This window comes from Oncorhynchus nerka, linkage group LG14, assembly GCF_034236695.1.
Source record: "Oncorhynchus nerka isolate Pitt River linkage group LG14, Oner_Uvic_2.0, whole genome shotgun sequence".
NCBI classification, from domain to species: Eukaryota; Metazoa; Chordata; class Actinopteri; order Salmoniformes; family Salmonidae; genus Oncorhynchus; species Oncorhynchus nerka.
The window spans coordinates 97614007-97638133 of NC_088409.1; the positions used below are offsets into that span (position 1 = coordinate 97614007).

At 46.6% G+C, this 24127-nt stretch overlaps 2 protein-coding genes across 5 annotated transcripts in view; one reads left to right on the forward strand and one right to left on the reverse strand.

Annotated features, from left to right (window-relative positions):
• Positions 1–21683, reverse strand: LOC115141323 (BTB/POZ domain-containing adapter for CUL3-mediated RhoA degradation protein 2-like). 2 transcript variants are annotated; one of them, XM_065000591.1, is made up of 7 exons: positions 21660–21683; positions 16373–16581; positions 15996–16184; positions 14388–14557; positions 6884–7020; positions 2036–2231; positions 1–1946 (listed from the first exon to the last, which is right to left on the reverse strand). In XM_065000591.1, the coding sequence occupies exons 2-7, from the start codon at positions 16467–16469 to the stop codon at positions 1698–1700; spliced, it is 1038 nt and encodes a 345-aa protein (XP_064856663.1). In that variant the 5' UTR covers positions 16470–16581; positions 21660–21683; the 3' UTR covers positions 1–1697. The 2 variants fall into 2 exon arrangements, with proteins under 2 accessions (XP_064856663.1, XP_064856662.1); XM_065000590.1 differs by lacking the exon at positions 21660–21683 and adding an exon at positions 17569–17804.
• LOC115142007 (intraflagellar transport protein 20 homolog) overlaps positions 21480–24127 on the forward strand; it is an 11988-nt gene continuing 9340 nt past the window's right edge. The window contains exons 1-2 of one of the 3 annotated variants that reach the window (XM_029681469.2): positions 21480–21573; positions 23672–23842. In XM_029681469.2, the coding sequence (XP_029537329.1) occupies positions 23716–23842 (127 nt within the window). In that variant the 5' untranslated portion in view covers positions 21480–21573; positions 23672–23715. The remainder of the gene's footprint in view (positions 21574–23671; positions 23843–24127) is intronic. The other 2 variants (XM_029681472.2, XM_029681473.2) reach the window with 2 other exon arrangements.

Below are 24127 nucleotides of genomic sequence, written 5' to 3' on the forward strand. Positions count from 1 at the left end.
TTAAGCTTTCATAGTGTCGTAGAGTTTTATTTACTCTTGAGAATTAAGAGCCTAACACTGTTACACAAAGATGGTTAAGCTTTCATAGTGTCGTAGAGTTTTATTTACTCTTGAGAATTAAGAGCCTAACACTGTTACACAAAGACGGCGCTATTTGTTGTATTATTTTTATTATTATTCAAAACGTTTTTATTTTTCGAAAAACCAAGTGAAAAATAAAAGGAATAAAGATTCAACTGCATTAAAAACACACAAGAGGCTCTTAAAGAGTGCTAAGAGGAAATGTCTTGAGTGAATACTTGATTGAAATTGTCAATAAGCACGATCTGCCATTCATTAACCTCGTCCCCAGGGGATACTGCACAAAAGCATTGGGCCGAAGTATCTGGGTAACGAGATGAACGATTCATAGACGTCGCGCTGAATGTGTCCCTCGTGTTAATTTCATTGAAAGTCTTTGGCATGATTATATGTCAAAATGTGATATGAGAAAATCTGAAAAACTATAAATATACTCTCTAAAAAAACTAAAAAACATTCACCGTCTTCCCTATCTATTCACAGAAGGCAATAGGGCTATGATAGCTGATTTTGAATCTATAACTTGTCACACAAAGCCCCAAAAAAATGGGTCTATAGCTGTATAATAAATGAATCCGTGTCTAGGTGGTGACCTATTAGTGTTCTGGAGACCTATCTGATATGTGATTGGCTGCTGAAGTGATGACAGTATAGGACTGTCTCAAAACGGCACCCTATTCCCTATATAGATCCCCACAATACCCATAAAACCTAGCGGTCGAACAGGGAAATGGTTCCAATTGTATTTCCACCGTTTTATTTTTTGCTCATAGATTTTTAGGAAAAATAAAAGGTCTGTGTTTCATGTAGAGACCCTGGCGTGACATTATGATGATGTACCGCTCTCTCTCGGACTAGGTGACTTATCAATATTGTCGCCTGCATTTACCCATACTTCTATATACTCTGTAGTGCACTACATTTGGTAGTGCACTACATTTGGACCCTAGTCAAAAGCAGTGTACAATACAGGAAATAGAATGCAGCCTATATTAGCTGAATAAAAGACTAAATTATCCGAATAAATGCTCATGTGGGAAAATATATCTTATCGGTTCCGTTCTAGACCCGAGGTGTAACATGAAGATCGTCGTTTTGATTGATTGAACGCACAGATTTAATTGTGTTGTGAAGAAGAGAGTTCTATATACATTTTTTAAAAAGGAGAAAGAGCGTAAGCATCTCAACGTTTTAAAAATCATCAGTTGTCCATCGACAACAAAAGTCCGTCAGGAACCAGGGTGATACAGCATGGCAGCCATTTTGTGCCCCAAGGCCATATTTGTGGCCACCAACAACAGTGCCTCAATGGTGGGTGTAGTGAATGAGTGAAGAGCCAGCGGCGAGCCAGTTTCCTCTCTCTTGCACCCTTTTCCCCTACATAATGCACTACTTTTGGCCAGTGCCATATGGGCATAGGATGGGGAATAGGGCACCAACACTCACCAAGAACTGCAGTAGAAGCAATTGGTGGTGCTGATAAGAAGTTTTGACGAATCATCGGACTCCATTTTTTTTTTTTGGAGGCTCTCCTTGAGATGTGACTGACCAGGAGACGGGGGAGTTGAGGAGTCGAATGGTAGTACACTTCATAGTGCGCCATTTGAAACGGATCCTTAGTGTCCCAGCGGCCGGTCGTCGTAGGTGCTGTACCTCTTGACGTGGGAGTGGCGCACGCGCTCCCTAAGGTCCAACCCCGAGTGGGCGGGGCCTTCCTCCTCCTCACTGTGGGAACCACAGTGAGCGTTGCTGTGGGCGTGGCGACGGCGTGTGGCCTCCAATAAGGTGTCGTCGGGGACAGGAAGTGTCTCGTAGAGCAGAGCGTTCAGGGTCTCCTCGTAGATCCTGGCCTCCGGGAACTCTACCTGGGATAGACAGACGGACAGGGACAACATGAAGGTTAGCTGCAGGGACAAAAAGTAGCATGTGTTTGTGTGTGTAACTCTGAACCAACCTTGGTCTGTTTTTTCTCTGTGGCGTACACTATGGATGTGCAGCAGACCTCTGCCAGTTGGCGTCCCTGTCCGTAGAACGACCAGAAGCAGATCTCGTCGCCGATCACGTCCTTGATGAAGAGAACACGGCCATTGTAGCTCAGAGACAGCTGGTCAAACAGCTCAATGTTCTTCAACAGGTTGTCGTCTGAGTTACTGTGGAGGAAATACAACCCACAAATTACTGTGGAGGAAATACAACCCACGAGTCAACAGGTTGTCGTCTGAGTTACTGTGGAGGAAATACAACCCACGAGTCAACAGGTTGTCGTCTGAATTACTGTGGAAGAAATACAACCCACAAATTACTGTGGAGGAAATACAACCCACGGGTCAACAGGTTGTCGTCTGAATTACTGTGGAGGAAATACAACCCACGGGTCAACAGGTTGTTGTCTGAGTTACTGTGGAGGAAATACAACCCACGGGTCAACAGGTTGTTGTCTGAGTTACTGTGGAGGAAATACAACCCACGGGTCAACAGGTTGTTGTCTGAGTTACTGTGGAGGAAATACAACCCACGGGTCAACAGGTTGTCGTCTGAATTACTGTGGAGGAAATACAACCCACGGGTCAACAGGTTGTTGTCTGAGTTACTGTGGAGGAAATACAACCCACGGGTCAACAGGTTGTTGTCTGAGTTACTGTGGAGGAAATACAACCCACGGGTCAACAGGTTGTCGTCTGAATTACTGTGGAGGAAATACAACCCACGGGTCAACAGGTTGTTGTCTGAGTTACTGTGGAGGAAATACAACCCACGAGTCAACAGGTTGTCGTCTGAATTACTGTGGAAGAAATACAACCCACGGGTCAACAGGTTGTTGTCTGAGTTACTGTGGAGGAAATACAACCCACGAGTCACGCAGCTAGCCTACCTCAGCAGTACTGTATCATTTTAATCATTTTAGTCAATTAGATTCTTGCTACGTAAGCTTAACTTTCTGAACATTCGAGACGTGTAGTCCACTTGTCATTCCAATCTCCTCTGCATTAGCGTAGCCTCTTCTCTAGCCTGTCAACTATGTGTCTGTCTATCCCTGTTCTCTCCTCTCTGCACAGACCATACAAACGCTCCACACCGCATGGCCGCGGCCACCCCAATCTGGTGGTCCCAGCGCGCACGACCCACGTGGAGTTCCAGGTCTCCGGTAGCCTCTGGAACTGCCGATCTGCGGCCAACAAGGCAGAGTTCATCTCAGCCTATGCCTCCCTCCAGTCCCTCGACTTCTTGGCTCTGACGGAAACATGGATCACCACAGACAACACCGCTACTCCTACTGCTCTCTCTTCGTCCGCCCACGTGCTCTCGCACACCCCGAGAGCTTCTGGTCAGCGGGGTGGTGGCACCGGGATCCTCATCTCTCCCAAGTGGTCATTCTCTCTTTCTCCCCTTACCCATCTGTCTATCGCCTCCTTTGAATTCCATGCTGTCACAGTTACCAGCCCTTTCAAGCTTAACATCCTTATCATTTATCGCCCTCCAGGTTCCCTCGGAGAGTTCATCAATGAGCTTGATGCCTTGATAAGCTCCTTTCCTGAGGACGGCTCACCTCTCACAGTTCTGGGCGACTTTAACCTCCCCACGTCTACCTTTGACTCATTCCTCTCTGCCTCCTTCTTTCCACTCCTCTCCTCTTTTGACCTCACCCTCTCACCTTCCCCCCTACTCACAAGGCAGGCAATACGCTCGACCTCATCTTTACTAGATGCTGTTCCTCCACTAACCTCATTGCAACTCCCTCCAAGTCTCCGACCACTACCTTGTATCCTTTTCCCTCTCGCTCTCATCCAACACTTCCCACACTGCCCCTACTCGGATGGTATCGCGCCGTCCCAACCTTCGCTCTCTCTCCCCCGCTACTCTCTCCTCTTCCATCCTATCATCTCTTCCCTCTGCTCAAACCTTCTCCAACCTATCTCCTGATTCTGCCTCCTCAACCCTCCTCTCCTCCCTTTCTGCATCCTTTGACTCTCTATGTCCCCTATCCTCCAGGCCGGCTCGGTCCTCCCCTCCCGCTCCGTGGCTCGACGACTCATTGCGAGCTCACAGAACAGGGCTCCGGGCAGCCGAGCGGAAATGGAGGAAAACTAGCCTCCCTGCGGACCTGGCATCCTTTCACTCCCTCCTCTCTACATTTTCCTCCTCTGTCTCTGCTGCTAAAGCCACTTTCTACCACTCTAAATTCCAAGCATCTGCCTCTAACCCTAGGAAGCTCTTTGCCACCTTCTCCTCCCTCTTGAATCCTCCTCCCCCCCTCCTCCCTCTCTGCAGATGACTTCGTCAACCATTTTGAAAAGAAGGTCGACGACATCCGATCCTCGTTTGCTAAGTCAAACGACACCGCTGGTTCTGCTCACACTGCCCTACCCTGTGCTCTGACCTCTTTCTCCCCTCTCTCTCCAGATGACATCTCGCGTCTTGTGACGGCCGGCCGCCCAACAACCTGCCCGCTTGACCCTATCCCCTCCTCTCTTCTCCAGACCATCTCCGGTGACCTTCTCCCTTACCTCACGTCGCTCATCAACTCATCCCTGACCGCTGGCTACGTCCCTCCCGTCTTCAAGAGAGCGAGAGTTGCACCCCTTCTGAAAAAACCTACACTCGATCCCTCCGATGTCAACAACTACAGACCAGTATCCCTTCTTTCTTTTCTCTCCAAAACTCTTGAACGTGCCGTCCTTGGCCAGCTCTCCCGCTATCTCTTTCAGAATGACCTTCTTGATCCAAATCAGTCAGGTTTCAAGACTAGTCATTCAACTGAGACTGCTCTTCTCTGTATCACGGAGGCGCTCCGCACTGCTAAAGCTAACTCTCTCTCCTCTGCTCTCATCCCTCTAGACCTATCGGCTGCCTTCGATACTGTGAACCATCAGATCCTCCTCTCCACCCTCTCCGAGTTGGGCATCTCCGGCGCGGCCCACGCTTGGATTGCGTCCTACCTGACAGGTCGCTCCTACCAGGTGGCGTGGCGAGAATCCGTCTCCTCACCACGTGCTCTCACCACTGGTGTCCCCAGGGCTCTGTTCTAGGCCCTCTCCTATTCTCGCTATACACCAAGTCACTTGGCTCTGTCATAACCTCACATGGTCTCTCCTATCATTGCTATGCAGACGACACACAATTAATCTTCTCCTTTCCCCCTTCTGACGACCAGGTGGCGAATCGCATCTCTGCATGTCTGGCAGACATATCAGTGTGGATGACGGATCATCACCTCAAGCTGAACCTCGGCAAGACGGAGCTGCTCTTCCTCCCGGGGAAGGACTGCCCGTTCCATGATCTCGCCATCACGGTTGACAACTCCATTGTGTCCTCGTCCCCAGAGCGCTAAGAACCTTGGCGTGATCCTGGACAACACCCTGTCGTTCTCAAATAACATCAAGGCGGTGGCCCGTTCCTGTAGGTTCATGCTCTACAACATCCGCAGAGTACGACCCTGCCTCACACAGGAAGCGGCAGGTCCTAATCCAGGCACTTGTCATCTCCCGTCTGGATTACTGCAACTCGCTGTTGGCTGGGCTCCCTGCCTGTGCCATTAAACCCCTACAACTCATCCAGAACGCCGCAGCCCGTCTGGTGTTCAACCTTCCCAAGTTCTCTCACGTCACCCCGCTCCTCCGCTCTCTCCACTGGCTTCCAGTTGAAGCTCGCATCCGCTACAAGACCATGGTGCTTGCCTACGGAGCTGTGAGGGGAACGGCACCTCAGTACCTCCAGGCTCTGATCAGGCCCTACACCCAAACAAGGGCACTGCGTTCATCCACCTCTGGCCTGCTCGCCTCCCTACCACTGAGGAAGTACAGTTCCCGCTCAGCCCAGTCAAAACTGTTCGCTGCTCTGGCCCCCCAATGGTGGAACAAACTCCCTCACGACGCCAGGACAGCGGAGTCAATCACCACCTTCCGGAGACACCTGAAACCCCACCTCTTTAAGGAATACCTAGGATAGGATAAAGTAATCCTTCTCACCCCCCTAAAATACCTAGATGCACTATTGTAAAGTGGCTGTTCCACTGGATGTCATAAGGTGAAAGCACCAATTTGTAAGTCGCTCTGGATAAGAGCGTCTGCTAAATGACTTAAATGTAAATGTAAATGAGTCAACAGCCGGTCAAACAGCTCAATGTTCTTCAACAGGTTGTCGTCTGAGTTACTGTGGAGGAAATACAACCCACGAGTCAACAGGTTGTCGTCTGAATTACTGTGGAAGAAATACAACCGACGGGTCAACAGGTTGTCGTCTGAGTTACTGTGGAGGAATACAACCCACGGGTCAACAGGTTGTCGTCTGAGTTACTGTGGAGGAATACAACCCACGGGTCAACAGGTTGTCGTCTGAATTACTGTGGAAGAAATACAACCCATGGGTCAACAGGTTGTCGTCTGAATTACTGTGGAAGAAATACAACCCACGGGTCAACAGGTTGTCGTCTGAGTTACTGTGGAGGAAATACAACCCACAAATTACTGTGGAGGAATTACAACCCACGAGTCAACAGGTTGTCGTCTGAGTTACTGTGGAGGAATTACAACCCACAAATTACTGTGGAGGAATTACAACCCACGGGTCAACAGGTTGTCGTCTGAATTACTGTGGAGGAAATACAACCCACGGGTCAACAGGTTGTCGTCTGAGTTACTGTGGAAGAAATACAACCCACGAGTCAAGAAGTACAGTAAGTATTGAACACAGTACATGAGTATTTTAGATGCCCTCCCTAAGCACATGAAATATTATTGACTCTCCAAACAATAGAACAAGAATAGGGCTGCCATTTTGTAAGGCACTTGACTTGTAGTAGTACCTCGTATAGGAGTACTTGTTGTTGCTTCGGTTGTACAGCAGCTTCACTACAGGCTTGGTGCAGGCCTGAATCAGTCTCACCTCCTCCTTGGCAGAGGTGATCACAGGGATTACACACAGAGACTGCTCTTTCTGGTCCTGTTACAGTACATAGACACCACAGGCAGCCTGTTACAGTACATAGACACCACAGGCAGCCTGTTACAGTACATAAAGACACCACAGGCAGCCTGTTACATTACATAGACACCACCACAGGCAGCCTGTTACAGTACATAGACACCACCACAGGCAGCCTGTTACAGTACATAGACACCACCACAGGCAGCCTGTTACAGTACATAGACACCACCACAGGCAGCCTGTTACAGTACATAGACACCACCACAGGCAGCCTGTTACAGTACATAGACACCACCACAGGCAGCCTGTTACATTACATAGACACCACCACAGGCAGCCTGTTACAGTACATAGACACCACCACAGGCAGCCTGTTACAGTACATAGACACCACCACAGGCAGCCTGTTACAGTACATAGACACCACCACAGGCAGCCTGTTACAGTACATAGACACCACCACAGGCAGCCTGTTACAGTACATAGACAACACCACAGGCAGCCTGTTACAGTACATAGACACCACCACAGGCAGCCTGTTACAGTACATAGACACCACCACAGGCAGCCTGTTACAGTACATAGACACCACCACAGGCAGCCTGTTACAGTACATAGACACCACCACAGGCAGCCTGTTACAGTACATAGACACCACCGGCAGCCTGTTACAGTACATAGACACCACCACAGGCAGCCTGTTACAGTACATAGACACCACCACAGGCAGCCTGTTACAGTACATAGACACCACCACAGGCAGCCTGTTACAGTACATAGACACCACCGGCAGCCTGTTACAGTACATAGACACCACCGGCAGCCTGTTACAGTACATAGACACCACAGGCAGCCTGTTACAGTACATAAAGACACCACAGGCAGCCTGTTACAGTACATAGACACCACCACAGGCAGCCTGTTACAGTACATAGACACCACCACAGGCAGCCTGTTACAGTACATAGACACCACCACAGGCAGCCTGTTACAGTACATAGACACCACCACAGGCAGCCTGTTACAGTACATAGACACCACCACAGGCAGCCTGTTACAGTACATAGACACCACCACAGGCAGCCTGTTACAGTACATAGCGAGAAAAGGGGCCAGAAGCAGTCTAAACAATGCCTGGTTCCATTCTCACTGGCTCTGTGCTGCTGAACAATACAAAAGGCTGTGTGTCAGGACATATACTATGGCTCGGGTCAATGCCATTTCAACAACTCGGTGAGGTCAAAAGGCGAGGTTAGGTCAAAGTTCCTTTATGGATTGAAGCATGCTCACAGAATTGGAATGGACCGGAACTTAACCTCTTATATGTAGCTGTTGAGGGTTAAGCGTTGTTGTAACTAGGGTTGGGCTGTATCCAGACTTCAATACGATCCCGGGATATATGACATTACCGGTAGTGCACATGTAACGGATGTGAAACGGCTAGCTTAGTTAGCGGTAGTGCACATGTAACGGATGTGAAACGGCTAGCTTAGTTAGCGGTGGTGCGCGCTAAATAGCGTTTCAATCGGTGACGTCACTTGCTCTGAGACCTTGAAGTAGTGGTTCCCCTTTGCTCTGCAAGGGCCGCGGCTTTTGTGGAGCGATGGGTAACGATGCTTCGAGGGGTGACTGTTGTTGATGTGTGCAGAGGGTCTCTGGTTCGCGCCCGGGTATGGGCGAGGGGACGGTCTAAAGTTATACTGTTACACTCACAAGGGGGGCACATTGTTTTTTGTGTTTTTTTTTTTATACAAAAAAATAGCCTCTTGTAGGATCTTAAATCCAGGAGAGGATTTTGGGCTGCAAGCTAACGTTAGCCAATTAGCTAACATTAGCTAAACCCAGCTGGAGAGAATTTAGCACCTCTTAAAGTTAACTTAATAGTAAGATAAGATATATGGCTGGCAAACAGTAGAAGAGTAACTATCCCCTCACAAAGCTCCCAAAGATGAATATAATTAAGATAAACTGTCGTTTCCAATAGGAACAAATTAGTCATAGTGGGCAGAACAAGCAAGGAGATAGGCAGAGCCAAGCACGAGTTAGCAAGATTGTATTTGGCACATTCCAGCATACATTTGAATATTTCCGTTAGGGAACGCCTACTCTGAAGTGCGCATTAACTCAATTCGCCTTTGCACTTCTAAAACAACGCAATTTAAAAAAAAAACTTTTGCAAAGACTAAAGGTCTACAAAACTTTGTACACTGTGTTCATAACAGATTTTATTTTTGGGAACAGAAAATTCCATTGAGATCAAATATTTAATTGATTAGAAAATTTGCAGAATGTTGGTCAAAATTCTTCCACGCTAACAAGCACATTGAACATTTTGTAAGATTTCTGACCTAAACTAATACAAGTATACCAATGGAGGCTGCTGAGGGGAGGACTGTTCATAATAATGACTGGAACGGAGCGAACGGAATGGATCCCAATCCACTGATTCCACTCCAGGCATTACCACAAGCCCATCCTCCACAATTAAGGTGCCACCAACCTCCTGTGAAGTACACAACTACCTCAAAAATCATACTCACAGTTTGCTGCACCCCCAAAACAAATATCAGCCAGCAAGGCTCTTGGTCCAAGAAGGGATTCTCTACTGTTACCAAGCGAATGGTTGATTTGGAAGAAGCTAACCCCCTTAAGATAACTAGATACTTCATTAACAAACCAAATGCACAACTGCAGAGCATTTGGCACATTTTAGACAGTTAACTTAGTTATAAGATATCGAGCTGGTAAACATTGAGTTGTGAATTCCATAGTGTTTGTTTCATCACCCGGAGCTGCATGACGGAGAGGGACTCACAAGGCCTCTCATAGTGTTCGTTTCATCACCCGGAGCTGCATGACGGAGAGGGACTCACAAGGCCTCTCATAGTGTTCGTTTCATCACCCGGAGCTGCATGACGGAGAGGGACTCACAAGGCCTTTCATAGTGTTCGTTTCATCACCCGGAGCTGCATGACGGAGAGGGACTCACAAGGCCTTTCATAGTGTTCGTTTCATCACCCGGAGCTGCATGACGGAGAGGGACTCACAAGGCCTCTCATAGTGTTCGTTTCATCACCCGGAGCTGCATGACGGAGAGGGACTCACAAGGCCTCTCATAGTGTTCGTTTCATCACCCGGAGCTGCATGACGGAGAGGGACTCACAAGGCCTCTCATAGTGTTCGTTTCATCACCCGGAGCTGCATGACGGAGAGGGACTCACAAGGCCTCTCATAGTGTTCGTTTCATCACCCGGAGCTGCATGACGGAGAGGGACTCACAAGGCCTCTCATAGTGTTCGTTTCATCACCCGGAGCTGCATGACGGAGAGGGACTCACAAGGCCTCTCATAGTGTTCGTTTCATCACCCGGAGCTGCATGACGGAGAGGGACTCACAAGGCCTCTCATCATCGTGTCTAAGTTTAATAATGTGCCGCAATGTTCTTTATCGTCTTAACGTTTTGAACAAGTTGACTGCAGGTATTTACTTAAGTTAAAAAGATTTAAAATATATATATAAAAAATAATAATTAAGAAATAGTTTAACATGGTATTGAACAAGTTGACTGCAGGTATTTACTTAAGTAAGTTAAAAATATACATTTTTTTAAATAATATATATAAAAAAATAATAATTAAGAAACAGTTTAACATGGTATTGAACAAGTTGACTGCAGGTATTCACTTAAGTAGTTAAAAATATATTTAAAAAAAAATAATATATATAAAAAATAATAATTAAGAAATAGTTTAAAATGGTATTGAACAACCATCCGGTGGACCCCAGTATATGGTATAACATTCCAAGCGTAGTTGAAAATTGTATTTACTAAACTACCACAAGTGTAGAGCATTTTACATCAATCGTTGTAAAAATGTAAAGCATCTCTGAGGTTGAGCAAATCTCTATCATTTCAGTCTTAAAAATTTGCTCAAAGATATATTAATGTTAGCCTCTTAGCAGTAAATTCCAATCTGAAAATGGGCTACACTTCATTCATAAACTGTTTAGTGACATCCCCAATCTGTCACAAAACAAAGGGGACATGTCTCCCCAATCTGTCACAAAACAAAGGGGACATGTCTCCCCAATCTGTCACAAAACAAAGGGGACATGTCTCCCCAATCTGTCACAAAACAAAGGGGACATGTCTCCCCAATCTGTCACAAAACAAAGGGGACATGTCCGTGGGGGCGACGCACAATTGGCCTAGGGTCGTCCGGGTTAGGGAGGGTTTGGCCGGCAGGGATGTCCTTGTCTCATCGCGCACTAGCAACTCCTGTGGCGGGCCGGGCTCAGTGCGCTCTAAACCAAGGTCGCCAGGTGCACGGTGTTTCCTCCGACACATTGGTGCGGCTGGCTTCCGGGTTGGATGTGCGCTGTGTTAAGAAGCAGTGCGGCTTGGTTGGGTTGTGTTTCGGAGGACGCATGGCTTTCGACCTTAGTCTCTCCCGAGCCCGTACGGGAGATGTAGCGATGAGAGAAGATAGTAACTACTAACAATTGGATACCACGAAATTGGGGAGAAAAGGGGGTAAAATGTATATATATTTTTTTAAATATATATATTATTATATTTCCACTAGATGTTGGAACATTGCTGCTGTAACAGCCTCCATTATATTATATATATATTATATATATTTTTTTTTTAAAGGGGGACATGAAAGCCAGAGGGGTTTTTAATTCAACATGGCATTGATACAAGACTCCTCAGCATAGATGAGGTAGAGGTCAATGGAAGGCAGACCGTGGAGGACAGAGGAAGGACGCCGGATTGACGCGCATTCAACAAATCTGATCGAACCAAGTGGATATTTGTCAAAACCGTCATGATTTATGTATTGTAACAGGCCTACAATGTGGTAACTGAAGTCCCATTTGAATATTGTTGGCCGTTTTCACTGCACAACATTTAGAAATTGTACCGTTTCCAGGTTTAAAAGAAGCGACAGCTAAATGCTAACTCCGGTTGGTACAAGCTGGTAGCATAGCTAGCATACAGAAATCGGGTGGTGGTAGTTTTTAACCGTAATGCCGTTGGTTGGTGACAATGACAAACTTATATTGTTGGGGTTGACATCCATATGAGCATTATACTCCTGATTTTTCCCTCAACAGTGTGAAATACACATAGAAACAATAGCCTAAATGAAGGCTAATTTTGCTGGGAGGGGGAAATTAAGAGAGATTCGGGATCTCCCCCCCATGCGTTTCCATGGCATTTCCATTGTTTTGGTCAGGTTCGATTGATCTCATTACCGCATGTAATCGCTGTCACCAGTCACCATGGCAACAGCAGAACGCCCCCAGTAGAACCTTGGCTAATCCAAATACTGAATGCCAGGCATTCCAATGACATCACAATGACACGGTGTGCATCCTAAACGGAACCCTTTTACCAATAGAGTGCACTAACTTCCCTGGTCAAAAGTAATGCACTACATAGGGAACAGGGTGCCATTTGAGACGCATCCACATGATACCCACTGTCACTAGGGTTGTGACGGTCATGGAATTTTGGAGGACTGATTGGCCAGCCAAATGACAGTGGTCCACATAACAGTTCGAACAACATTTATTTTATTTTTTTATAAAAATATATATATTTTTTTAGATGTACATTGTCTCCTCTCCTCTGCTCCCAACTATGTATGCTGCCATAGAAATAGAATGAATAGAATAGGCATCCCCATTCAAGTCAATGGTGACGTAATGGTGGCCTTTTGTTCTTAACTGACTTGCCTAGTTGAATAAAAAGGTTAAGGTTATGGAGTTGGCTGCAACAACAGCCTCCACTCTTCTGGGAAGGCTTTCCACTAGATGTTGGAACATTGCTGCTACAACAGCCTCCACTCTTCTGGGAAGGCTTTCCACTAGATGTTGGAACATTGCTGCTATAACAGCCTCCACTCTTCTGGGAAGGCTTTCCACTAGATGTTGGAACATTGCTGCTATAACAGCCTCCACTCTTCTGGGAAGGCTTTCCACTAGATGTTGGAACAATTGCTGCTATAACAGCCTCCACTCTTCTGGGAAGGCTTTCCACTAGATGTTGGAACAATTGCTGCTATAACAGCCTCCACTCTTCTGGGAAGGCTTTCCACTAGATGTTGGAACATTGCTGCTATAACAGCCTCCACTCTTCTGGGAAGGCTTTCCACTAGATGTTGGAACATTGCTGCTACAACAGCCTCCACTCTTCTGGGAAGGCTTTCCACTAGATGTTGGAACATTGCTGCTTCCTCCACTCTTCTGGGAAGGCTTTCCACTAGATGTAGGAACATTGCTGCTATAACAGCCTCCACTCTTCTGGGAAGGCTTTCCACTAGATGTAGGAACATTGCTGCTATAACAGCCTCCACTCTTCTGGGAAGGCTTTCCACTAGATGTTGGAACAATTGCTGCGGTGACTTGTTTCCATTCAGACACAAGAGTATTTAGTGAGACTGGGCACTGATGTTGGGCGATTAGGCCTGGTTCGCAGTCAGCATTCCAATTCGTACCAAAGGTGTTCGATGGGGTTGAGGTCAGAGCTCTGTGCAGGCCAGTGAAGTTCTTCCACACCGATCTCAAACAATCTATTTCTGTATGGGCCTCACTTTGTGCACGGGGTCATTGTCATGCTGAAACTGGAAAGGTCCTTTCCCAAACTGTTGCCACAAAGTTGGAAGCACAGGATCGTCTAGGATGTCCTTGTATGCTGTAGCGTTAAGATTTCCCTTCACTAGAACTAAGAGGCCTAGCCTGAACCATGAAAAACAGCTCCACACCATTATTCCTCCTCCACCAAACTTTACAGTTTGTTCTAGGCAACTAAAGTTGGTTACAGTTGGTTGCCTAGGCAACTAAAGACCTGCTTACTTGCGTCAGCAAGGAACAAAAAACTTTTAATCCCATTGTTAAGAGTCCACGTTACGGCCGACAGACTCAACTAGACTCCAGGCTTCAGTCAGCTGTTCATTCCACAAAACATTTTTTTTTTAAATGTTTAATGGTCATTTTTATTTTCTCGACAGTCTTCATCCATAACCAACAGTTATATGGTAATTGTGTTAGCCCTAACTGCCACTTATAGTAAACATAACAGTACTGTTGTCCTTCAGCCACTAACAGAGTAGACATACTGGTTAAAGCAATTATCGCAACACGAGGAAGCAACGTGTGGAGCGAATGTCACGTTCCAAGTCGACATGACCAAAACGTCAGCAAACACACACACATTACAGCACCGTATGTTGCCTTCATGCACAGATTTAGAATCTAGCAAAGCTGCAGGATGGAAGACACAGCCTGCACCCCAAGCACCCTATTCCCTATGAAGTGCCCTAATTTTGTTCATAGTCCTACGGGCCATTTGTGGCACACTCTGTGTCACTGACCTGCAGGCCTCCCTGGCACAGCTCCACCAGACCCTGGATCAGGTAATACTTGGCCTCTGCCAGCAGCTCCAGAACCCCCTGCCTGCCAGGGGGCAAGGTGACCACTTCCTCCCGCAGGTACGTCAGGATGGAGGCAAAGTGCTTCCCACAACGATCTATCAGGATCCAGCCTGGACGAGAAGAGGCAAGTGAAAGGAAACGGTCAATTCCGGGTCAGATTTTTTAGATTAGCGTATTTCTGTGTATCTTTTTTGATGATGTGCCTGCCATAGAGGCAGAATAAAACCACCCTATTCCACTATTTAAATCTATGTAGTCCTCCCGCAGGCCAACAACCTGAAAGGATGGGACACGACAACTTAACACACCCTGTACCTCTTCTCATCTGTGCAGCTGCCACCACTACCTCAATTTTCTAATCATTGCTGATTTTAATTTTAATTTTACTAGGCAAGTCAGTTAAGAACAAATTCTTATTTTCAATGACGGCCTAGGAACAGTGGGGTTAACTGCCTTGTCCAGGGGCAGAACGACAGATTCGAGCTCGGGATTCGAACTTGCAACCTTTCGGTTACTAGTCCAACGCTCTAACCACTAGGCTACCCTACCTCCTCTACACTCTAACCACTAGGCTACCCTGCCGCCTCTACACTCTAACCACTAGGCTACCCTGCCGCCTCTACACTCTAACCACTAGGCTACCCTGCCGCCTCTACACTCTAACCACTAGGCTACCCTGCCGCCTCTACACTCTAACCACTAGGCTACCCTGCCGCCTCTACACTCTAACCACTAGGCTACCCTGCCGCCTCTACACTCTAACCACTAGGCTACCCTGCCGCCTCTACACTCTAACCACTAGGCTACCCTGCCGCCTCACTCTAACCACTCTAACCACCACTAGGCTACCCTGCCGCCTCTACACTCTAACCACTAGGCTACCCTGCCGCCTCTACACTCTAACCACTAGGCTACCCTGCCTCCTCTACACTCTAACCACTAGGCTACCCTGCCTCCTCCACTAGGCTACCCTGCCGCCTCTACTCTAACCACTAGGCTGCCTGCCTCCTCTACCACTCTAACCACCACTAGGCTACCCTGCCTCCTCTACACTCTAACCACTAGGCTACCCTGCCTCCTCTACACTCTAACCACTAGGCTACCCTGCCACCTCTACACTCTAACCACCAGGCTACCCTGCCGCCTCTACACTCTAACCACTAGGCTACCCTGCCTCCTCTACACTCTAACCACTAGGCTGCCTGCCTCCTCTACACTCTAACCACTAGGCTACCCTACCTCCTCTACACTCTAACCACTAGGCTACCCTGCCTCCTCTACACTCTAACCACTAGGCTACCCTGCCTCCTCTACACTCTAACCACTAGGCTACCCTGCCTCCTCTACACTCTAACCACTAGGCTACCCTGCCTCCTCTACACTCTAACCACTAGGCTACCCTGCCGTATGATATGTGTTGCTTTAGCCACCCGTTCCATTCTGAAGTCTGTATTAGACTAAGTAGAGTTTCCTCTATGTTTCTGATCCATAAGAATGACAGAGAACTCAGCTTTTTGTCAATAATTGTTAATTGACAGTCTTTCTCACCTTCTCGGTCAATGAAAACCTCCTTCTTGCCACTGAACATGGCCTTCAGCATGGAGTCCTGCCTAGTGAGCACCTGCAGCGTGGTGTAGAACAGGGTCCCCCCTACGTTTAGACGCACATACTTGTTACCCAGGCCCAACGCTGCTCTGTAGCTGCACGTCTTGGACTTGGGACACGCCATCTGGGAGGCTGAGTAGGGAGAGAGAATAGGATGGAAATATCTCTTTGACATCACCATACAAGAATGTAAAAGATATCATACACATTGAAAAAAAACAGTCAGCCTAGCACACTGTATAGTCTACATAAAACAGAGGATATTGGCACATTCATTCATAACAGACCGCTGCTCTGATAGCCCACTGTTCCATGTATACCTTCATGGGAAGGTCTAATGGCTTGGGAGCCAGTGGTGATGGCCTGGGTCTGGAGGCATAGCCGGTGCAGGGGGAGCTGGCAGCTGTCCCCGGACATGTCCCTCTGAAGGTAGATGACCACCCTGCAGACGGAGGTCTTGATGTCCCCCGCCGTGGTGACAGCTACTGGGGGGGCCGCCACAGCCTCTCACTGGCCCTGCAGATCATACCTGGTGGACGGGAGGCAATAGAAAATCACTGCTTTATTTACGCCTTGCCTTCAAAGCCCTGGCTTCTGCTGAGATGACAGACACTAACAAGGTGACAGTTGGGACCGTTGGTGACAGTTGAAATCTGAAACCTTGAATTTATAATGTCATTGACTGAAATTAGACCGGAGTTGCTCTGGTCGCCAACGCGGTCATATATAATGTCATTGACTGAAATTAGACCGGAGTTGCTCTGGTCGCCAACGCGGTCATACGTAAACACCAATAGCAGAGAACGTTGTGAAAACAATGGCTGGAGGAAGCCACCCACCCAATCAGTATCTTCCACTCGATTTCCATTTCCCCTAGCATGGAATGTGGCTGGGCCCAAAATGCTGCGTGTGTGTGTGTGTGTGTGTGTGTGTATGTCCATCTTCATACAATAAACAAACTGTGTTATTTGGGAGAAAGTCCCCGAAAACGTTGCATACCAGGGGTTAGACAATGGGTCTCTGGGGAACACAAACCAGCACGGCAAGTTGTGTTGTGATAACAACCCCATTCCACATAGTATGGTTACTACTATAAATATACACTGACATGTATTTTCATTACGGTCAGTCCTAATAAGTTAGTCACATTAGAGATGAGTGCAATAAGCATACAACGTCTGTACGTATGGGATGAAGCTAACTATAACTAGGAACATGCCATAAGGTTGAGTTTCAAATTGTATTTAAACGAACCTAAAGTTAGCTGTGCTGGCTTGCTAACTAGCTAACTACTGGCTAACTTACTGTTGTTAGCCAGCTATAATGTGTCTAATAATTTTTAAAAATCTGTCTAAGCACAAATTCATGATTATTGAGACGAACTTAAATGACCTAGTCCTTGAAAGAGAGAGTAAAATGTGTTTCTTATGGACTTTCTCCTTTGCCATCCGGGTAAAAGCTAGCTGGAGAAGACAAGCTAAAATGAGCTCAATAGTATATGTTCATAGATACTCACCCACGCCGTCTTTCTCTTGGGGTAATTATTTTTTGCTGAATAGTTCAGTACATTATAAGCTATGTAATGTAGCTACGCCAACTACAATTGTAAATATTCACAAAGCAACGACGTTAAATTACTATCCCCAACTACAGAAAAGTTGACTACTACAAATAATGATTCTTCTTCGATAAAGCGGTTGGCATCCAATAAATGTTGCATTACCGCCACCTAGTAGACTGGAGTACAACTCCTTTATAATTAGCTTGAAATAAATTAACATACTATACCCTACCGTCTAACACTACACTCACAAAAATTATTTTAAAAAATAAAAATAAAACCACCCTATTCCACTATTTAAATCTATGTAGTCCTCCCTCAGGCCAACAACCTGAAAGGATGGGACACGACAACTTAACACACCCTGTAACTCTTCTGATGTTAAGTCTCACACACCAAAATATATCTCTGCAGCTGCCACCACAACCTCAATTTTCTGCAACTTACATTCCACCCCTGCAATACAGTAGATAACCACTTCTATAAATACTAAAAATCCAATCTCACGGAAGTATATATAACTTGGCCTCTCCCTCTGTACTGGTACAGATCTGCTACTCCTCTCAGGAGCCCACCCCCTTGACCCATCTTCCTCTACTTTCTACACTGCCTCAACATATGACAACCTCTGCACTACTCTAACCCTGGAAACCTCAACCACGCCTCTCTCGCACATGACGTGTCTGATCCCCAGCTCCATGGGCACTCATACAATTAACACAATACAACTACGTTCCCCAATGCTACACATTCCTTTGTCTCATGCTCTTCTGCACACTTCTCACAGCTAGGAACCTCCCTCCTACACACTTCTCACAGCTAGGAACCTCCCTCCTACACACTTCTCACAGCTAGGAACCTCCCTCCTACACACTTCTCATAGTTAGGACCTCCCTCCTACACACTTCTCACAGCTAGGAACCTCCCTCCTACACACTTCTCACAGCTAGGAACCTCCCTCCTACACACTTCTCACAGCTAGGAACCTCCCTCCTACACACTTCTCACAGCTAGGAACCTCCCTCCTACACACTTCTCACAGCTAGGAACCTCCCTCCTACACACTTCTCACAGCTTCCCTCACAGCTAGGAACCTCCCTCCTACACACTTCTCACAGCTAGGAACCTCCCTCCTACACACTTCTCATAGTTAGGAACCTCCCTCCTACACACTTCTCACAGCTAGGAACCTCCCTCCTACACACTTCTCACAGCTAGGAACCTCCCTCCTACACACTTCTCACAGCTAGGAACCTCCCTCCTACACACTTCTCACAGCTAGGAACCTCCCTCCTACACACTTCTCACAGCTAGGAACCTCCCTCCTACACACTTCTCACAGCTAGGAACCTCCCTCCTACACACTTCTCACAGCTAGGAACCTCCCTCCTACACACTTCTCACAGCTAGGAACCTCCCTCCTACACACTGCTGCCACATAGGAACCTCCCTCCTACACACTGCTGTCACATAGGAACCTCCCTCCTACACCCTGCTGCCACATAGGAACCTCCCTCCTACACACACTGCTGCCACATAGGAACCTCCCTCCTACACACACTGCTGCCACATAGGAACCTCCCTCCTACACACTTCTCACAGCTAGGAACCTCCCTCCTACACACTGCTGCCACATAGGAACCTCCCTCCTACACACTGCTGCCACATAGGAACCTCCCTCCTACACACTTCTCACAGCTAGGAACCTCCCTCCTACACACTTCTCACAGCTAGGAACCTCCCTCCTACACACTTCTCACAGCTAGGAACCTCCCTCCTACACACTGCTGCCACATAGGAACCTCCCTCCTACACACTGCTGTCACATAGGAACCTCCCTCCTACACCCTGCTGTCACATAGGAACCTCCCTCCTACACCCTGCTGTCACATAGGAACCTCCCTCCTACACACTGCTGCCACATGACCATCAGCTTGACACCTGTAACAACGTAATGTATTCGGCACAAAAGCTCGTACAGGATAACTTAAATATCCCAACATCACTTTTCTGGGGAAAGACTCAACATCGAAACAAACAACAACTCTTGTGTTTCACCACTCACGCCACCCTGTCTACGTCGCAACAAACAACGAGCAGGAATCTTCCCCTTCACTTGGGTCAACTTTTACAACCAGTAATCACTCCTTTCAATGGCACCCTTTTCTTGAGACCAAAACAATTCACATTTGTTGCCCCCATTTGTTTAACGTGGAGAACCTTCTCCCTCTAACCAGCAGAAACACAAACAATAATCACAAGATCACTATTTTCACCCACCCTGAAACCACAAAGGGATCAGCCAAAAGACAAGTGTCCACTTTTCCCAAAAACTTCACTCCTATGGTCACAAACTCATCTTTATCCTGACCCTCGGTGCAAGACTCGGGCTCTGAGAACTTCACTCTGTGCTGGTTAGAAAAAAACACACAAAAAAAAAGACCGTCCTACCGATCCTCGACTTCGGTGATGTCATCTATAAAATAGCCTACAACACTCTACTCAACAAACTGGATGCAGTCTATCACAGTGCCATCCGTTTTGTCACCAAAGCCCCATACACTACCCACCATTGCGACCTGTACGCTTTCGTTGGTTGGCCCTCGCTTCATACTCGTCGCCAAACCCACTGGCTACAGGTTATCTACAAGTCTCTGCTAGGTAAAGACCCGCCTTATCTCAGCTCACTGGTCACCATAGCAGCACCCACCCATGGCACGCGCTCCAGCAGGTATATCTCACTGGTCACCATAACAACACCCACTCGTAGCACGCGCTCCAGCAGGTACGTCTCACTGGTCACCCCCAAAGCCAATTCCTCCTTTGGTTGTCGTTCCTTCCAGTTCTCTGCTGCCAATGACTGGAATGAACTGCAAAAATCTCTGAAGCTGGAGACTCATATCTCCCTCACTAGCTTTAAGCACCAGCTGTCAGAGCAGCTCACGGATCACTGCACCTGTACATAGCCCATCTGTAAACAGCCCATCTATCTACCTACCTCATCCCCATACTGTATTTATTTATTTATCTTGCTCCTTTGCACCCCAGTATCTCTACTTGCACATTCATCTTCTGCACATCTACCATTCCAGGGTTTAATTGCTATATTGTAACTACATCGCCATCATGGCCTATTTATTGCCGTAACTCCCTAATCTTACCTCATTTGCACTCACTGTATATAGACTTTTTGTTTTATTTTGTTCTACTGTATTATTGACTATGTTTTGTTTATTCCATGTGTAACTCTGTGTTGTTGTATGTGTCGAATTGCTTTGCTTTATCTTGGCCAGGTCGCAGTTGCAAATGAGAACTTGTTCTCAACTAGCCTACCTGGTTAAATATAGGTGAAATAAATATAATAAATAAATAGAAAAACTTTGCTTACACTTTTTACCATTCTTCTTTAACACAGCATCTTACTTCCCCCCGACATTTTTAACCGACTCAAGCTCATGTCTTCCTCCCTCTCTTAGACCTCTGCCTCTCTTTTCCCCTCCATTCCTCCTCCGTATTCTAAGTATATGTCTCCTTATGTTAATACTGCACTTATTCTGACATAACGTTACATCTTGGCGTCAAGGGACGCCATTTAATAGACTGTCACAATCTTCGTACAATCAGCACAAACCCCCTCGGGATGTAAGAGCTCAACAGTGCATCCAACTTATAAAGCAGATGCTTCGTCTTGATGTTCTTCTTCATCAAAAGCGACCACGACCCTTTTCCATTTCAAACAAGCGCGCTTTTCAAACCACCATCCACGGTCTCGCTTGTTACCCTGTCCGCGACACGACTAGTTTTACTACAAATAATGTTTGTGTACTACAATTCCCATCATACACTCCTTCCCCTCCCTACCGGAAGTTACACTAGTTGGACAAACACAACTGTTCCCTGGCAGCCGAAGTGTACTGTGGATTATATGCCACGTTGATATTACGTTTAAATACATTTAAGGTAAGTGAATGACTGACTTTAAGAGTTTTCTCACTTGTAAACAATAATAATTAGATGATTTGTACAGATAGTAGTTAGTAACTCACGCTCGGCTAATAGCTGGTCAGCTAAATGAAACAGTTCACTAATGCTACCGGCCTTTACGAGCTATTTTGTCCACAACAGGACAGTCCGATAAGGGCAATCGGAGCAAGCTGTGAGATAGCCAGCTAACGTCAATTAGCAAGACCGCACTGAAGAACCGGCGTTGCCTAGCTAACGTTAATCTTGCTACATAATATTGCCAAAGTAGCAGCTGGCTGGCACTGATTAACGGGGATTGCATGTGTGCCAACTAATTCGTAACTAATCGATGTCAGATATGTTGCTATTGATTAGTCAAAGGTCACAGAATCAAATAGTATGTTTTTTTTGTTATTGTAAACTATATTTTCCTAACAGGCATTCTCTCTTGTCACCTACACTTCGCGTTTACTAATGTAGCAGCGGTCATTGTTAAACGGTTAAAAAAAACAATTTGTGAATAAATGCAACAGTTGGACAATGGATGAAGATACTCCAAACTTTTAGAATATTTATATTTACTGAATTATAGCACATTTTACTGGCACGGACAAATAATGAATATTCAGGGGTTGGTGGAAATTCAGGTATTTCATTTATTGTAAAATGCCACTTTATTTTTTAGAATGCACTCCTATTTTCTTATTGTATCAGGGTTTTCACCTTTTATACCTTTGTGTTAAAATAAAGATGGTTACAGGGCATTTGGAAAGTATTCAGACCCCTTGATTTTCCACATTTTGTTATATAACCTTATTCTGGGATAGATTGAGGGGGGGGGGGGGGGGAGATTTTCTTCAAACTACACACAATACCTCATAATTGATTGGACATGATTTGGAAAGGCACACACCACTCTGTATAAGGTTCCACAGTTGTCAGATACATTTTTAAAAAACAACCCACCAAGTCAAAGGAATTGTCTGTAGAGCTCTGAGACAGGATTGTGTCGAGGCACAGATCTGAGGAAGGGTACCAAAAAATGTCTGCAGCATTGAAGGTCCCCAAGAACACAGTGGCCTCCATCATTCTTAAATGGAAGACATTTGGAACCACCAAGACTCTTCCTAGAGCTGGCCTCCCGGCCAAACTGAGCAATCGGGGGAGAAGGGCCTTGGTCAGGGAGGTGACCAAGAACCCGATGGTCACTCTGACAGAGCTCCAGAGTTCCTCTATGGAGATGGGAGGACCTTCCAGAAGGTCAACCATCTCTGCAGCACACCACCAATTAGGCCTTTATGGTAGAGTGGCCAGACTGAAGCCACTCCTCAGTGAAAAGCACATGACGGCCGTTTTGAGCTTGCCAAAAGGCACCTTACGTACTCTCAGACCATGAGAAACAAGATTATTTGGTCTGATGAAACCAAGATTGAACTACTTAACCTGAATGCCAAGCATGATGTCTGGCGGATACCTGGCACCATCTCTACGGTGAAGCATGGTGGTGGCACCATCTCTACGGTGAAGCATGGTGGTGGCACCATCTCTACGGTGAAGCATGGTGGAGTCAGCATCATGCTGTGGGGATGTTTTTCAGTAGCAGGGTCAGAGCGACTAGTCAGGATCGAGGGAAAGATGAACGGATAGATTCTTGATGAACACCTGCTCCAGAGCACTCAGGACCTCAGACTGGGGCGACGGTTCACCTTCCAACAGGACAACAACCCTAAGCACACAGCCAAGAGAATGCAGGAGTAGCTTCTGGACAAGACTTTGAATGTCCTTGAGTGGCCCAGCCAGAGCCCGGACTTGAACATCTCACCTCCGACACAGGAAATGGATGTCTGAAAAATATAGATCCTCAGGTGGGCGGGGCATGTGCATTACTATACTACTACTGTGACACACCTGACCCAAAATAATACAAATCCCCAAGTTATCTTTCACCTATTCCGCCCTCTTAGATCGGTGCAGATTAGTGAGAGATGAGGACAGGAAACCCCTTTTAGACTAGATTAAGATGCAGGATAAAATACAAGGTTAAATAAATAAAACATCCATATAATCCATGGTGTTAAAGCAGTTGTTTTTCCAGCCCCCTAATCTATAACCCAGCTCTTGGGGACAGGTCTTGTGGCCATGGCGAAAGACCCGTTGGCTGAAGCTGGTCTTCATTTTGATGAACTCAACAAGCTGCGGGTGCTGGAACCAGAGGTGGACCAGAAGACCAGGGAGCTCAAGGAGGAGTGTGAAGACTTTGTTGACAGTAAGATGCAGTCCATTACCTTCTGATTTGTGTCCCAAATGGCACCATATTCCCTATATATATATTTTATTTATTTGACCTTTATTTAACTAGGCAAGTCGGTTAAGAACAAATTCTTATTTTCAATGACGGCCTAGGAACAGTGGGTTAATTGCCTGTTCAGGGGCAGAACGACAGATTTGTACCTTGTCAGCTCGGGGATTCGAACTTGTAACCTTGCGGTTACTAGTCCAACGCGTATAGTGGGCCCTGAGGGAAAAAAAGTAGTGCCCAGGGAATAGGGTA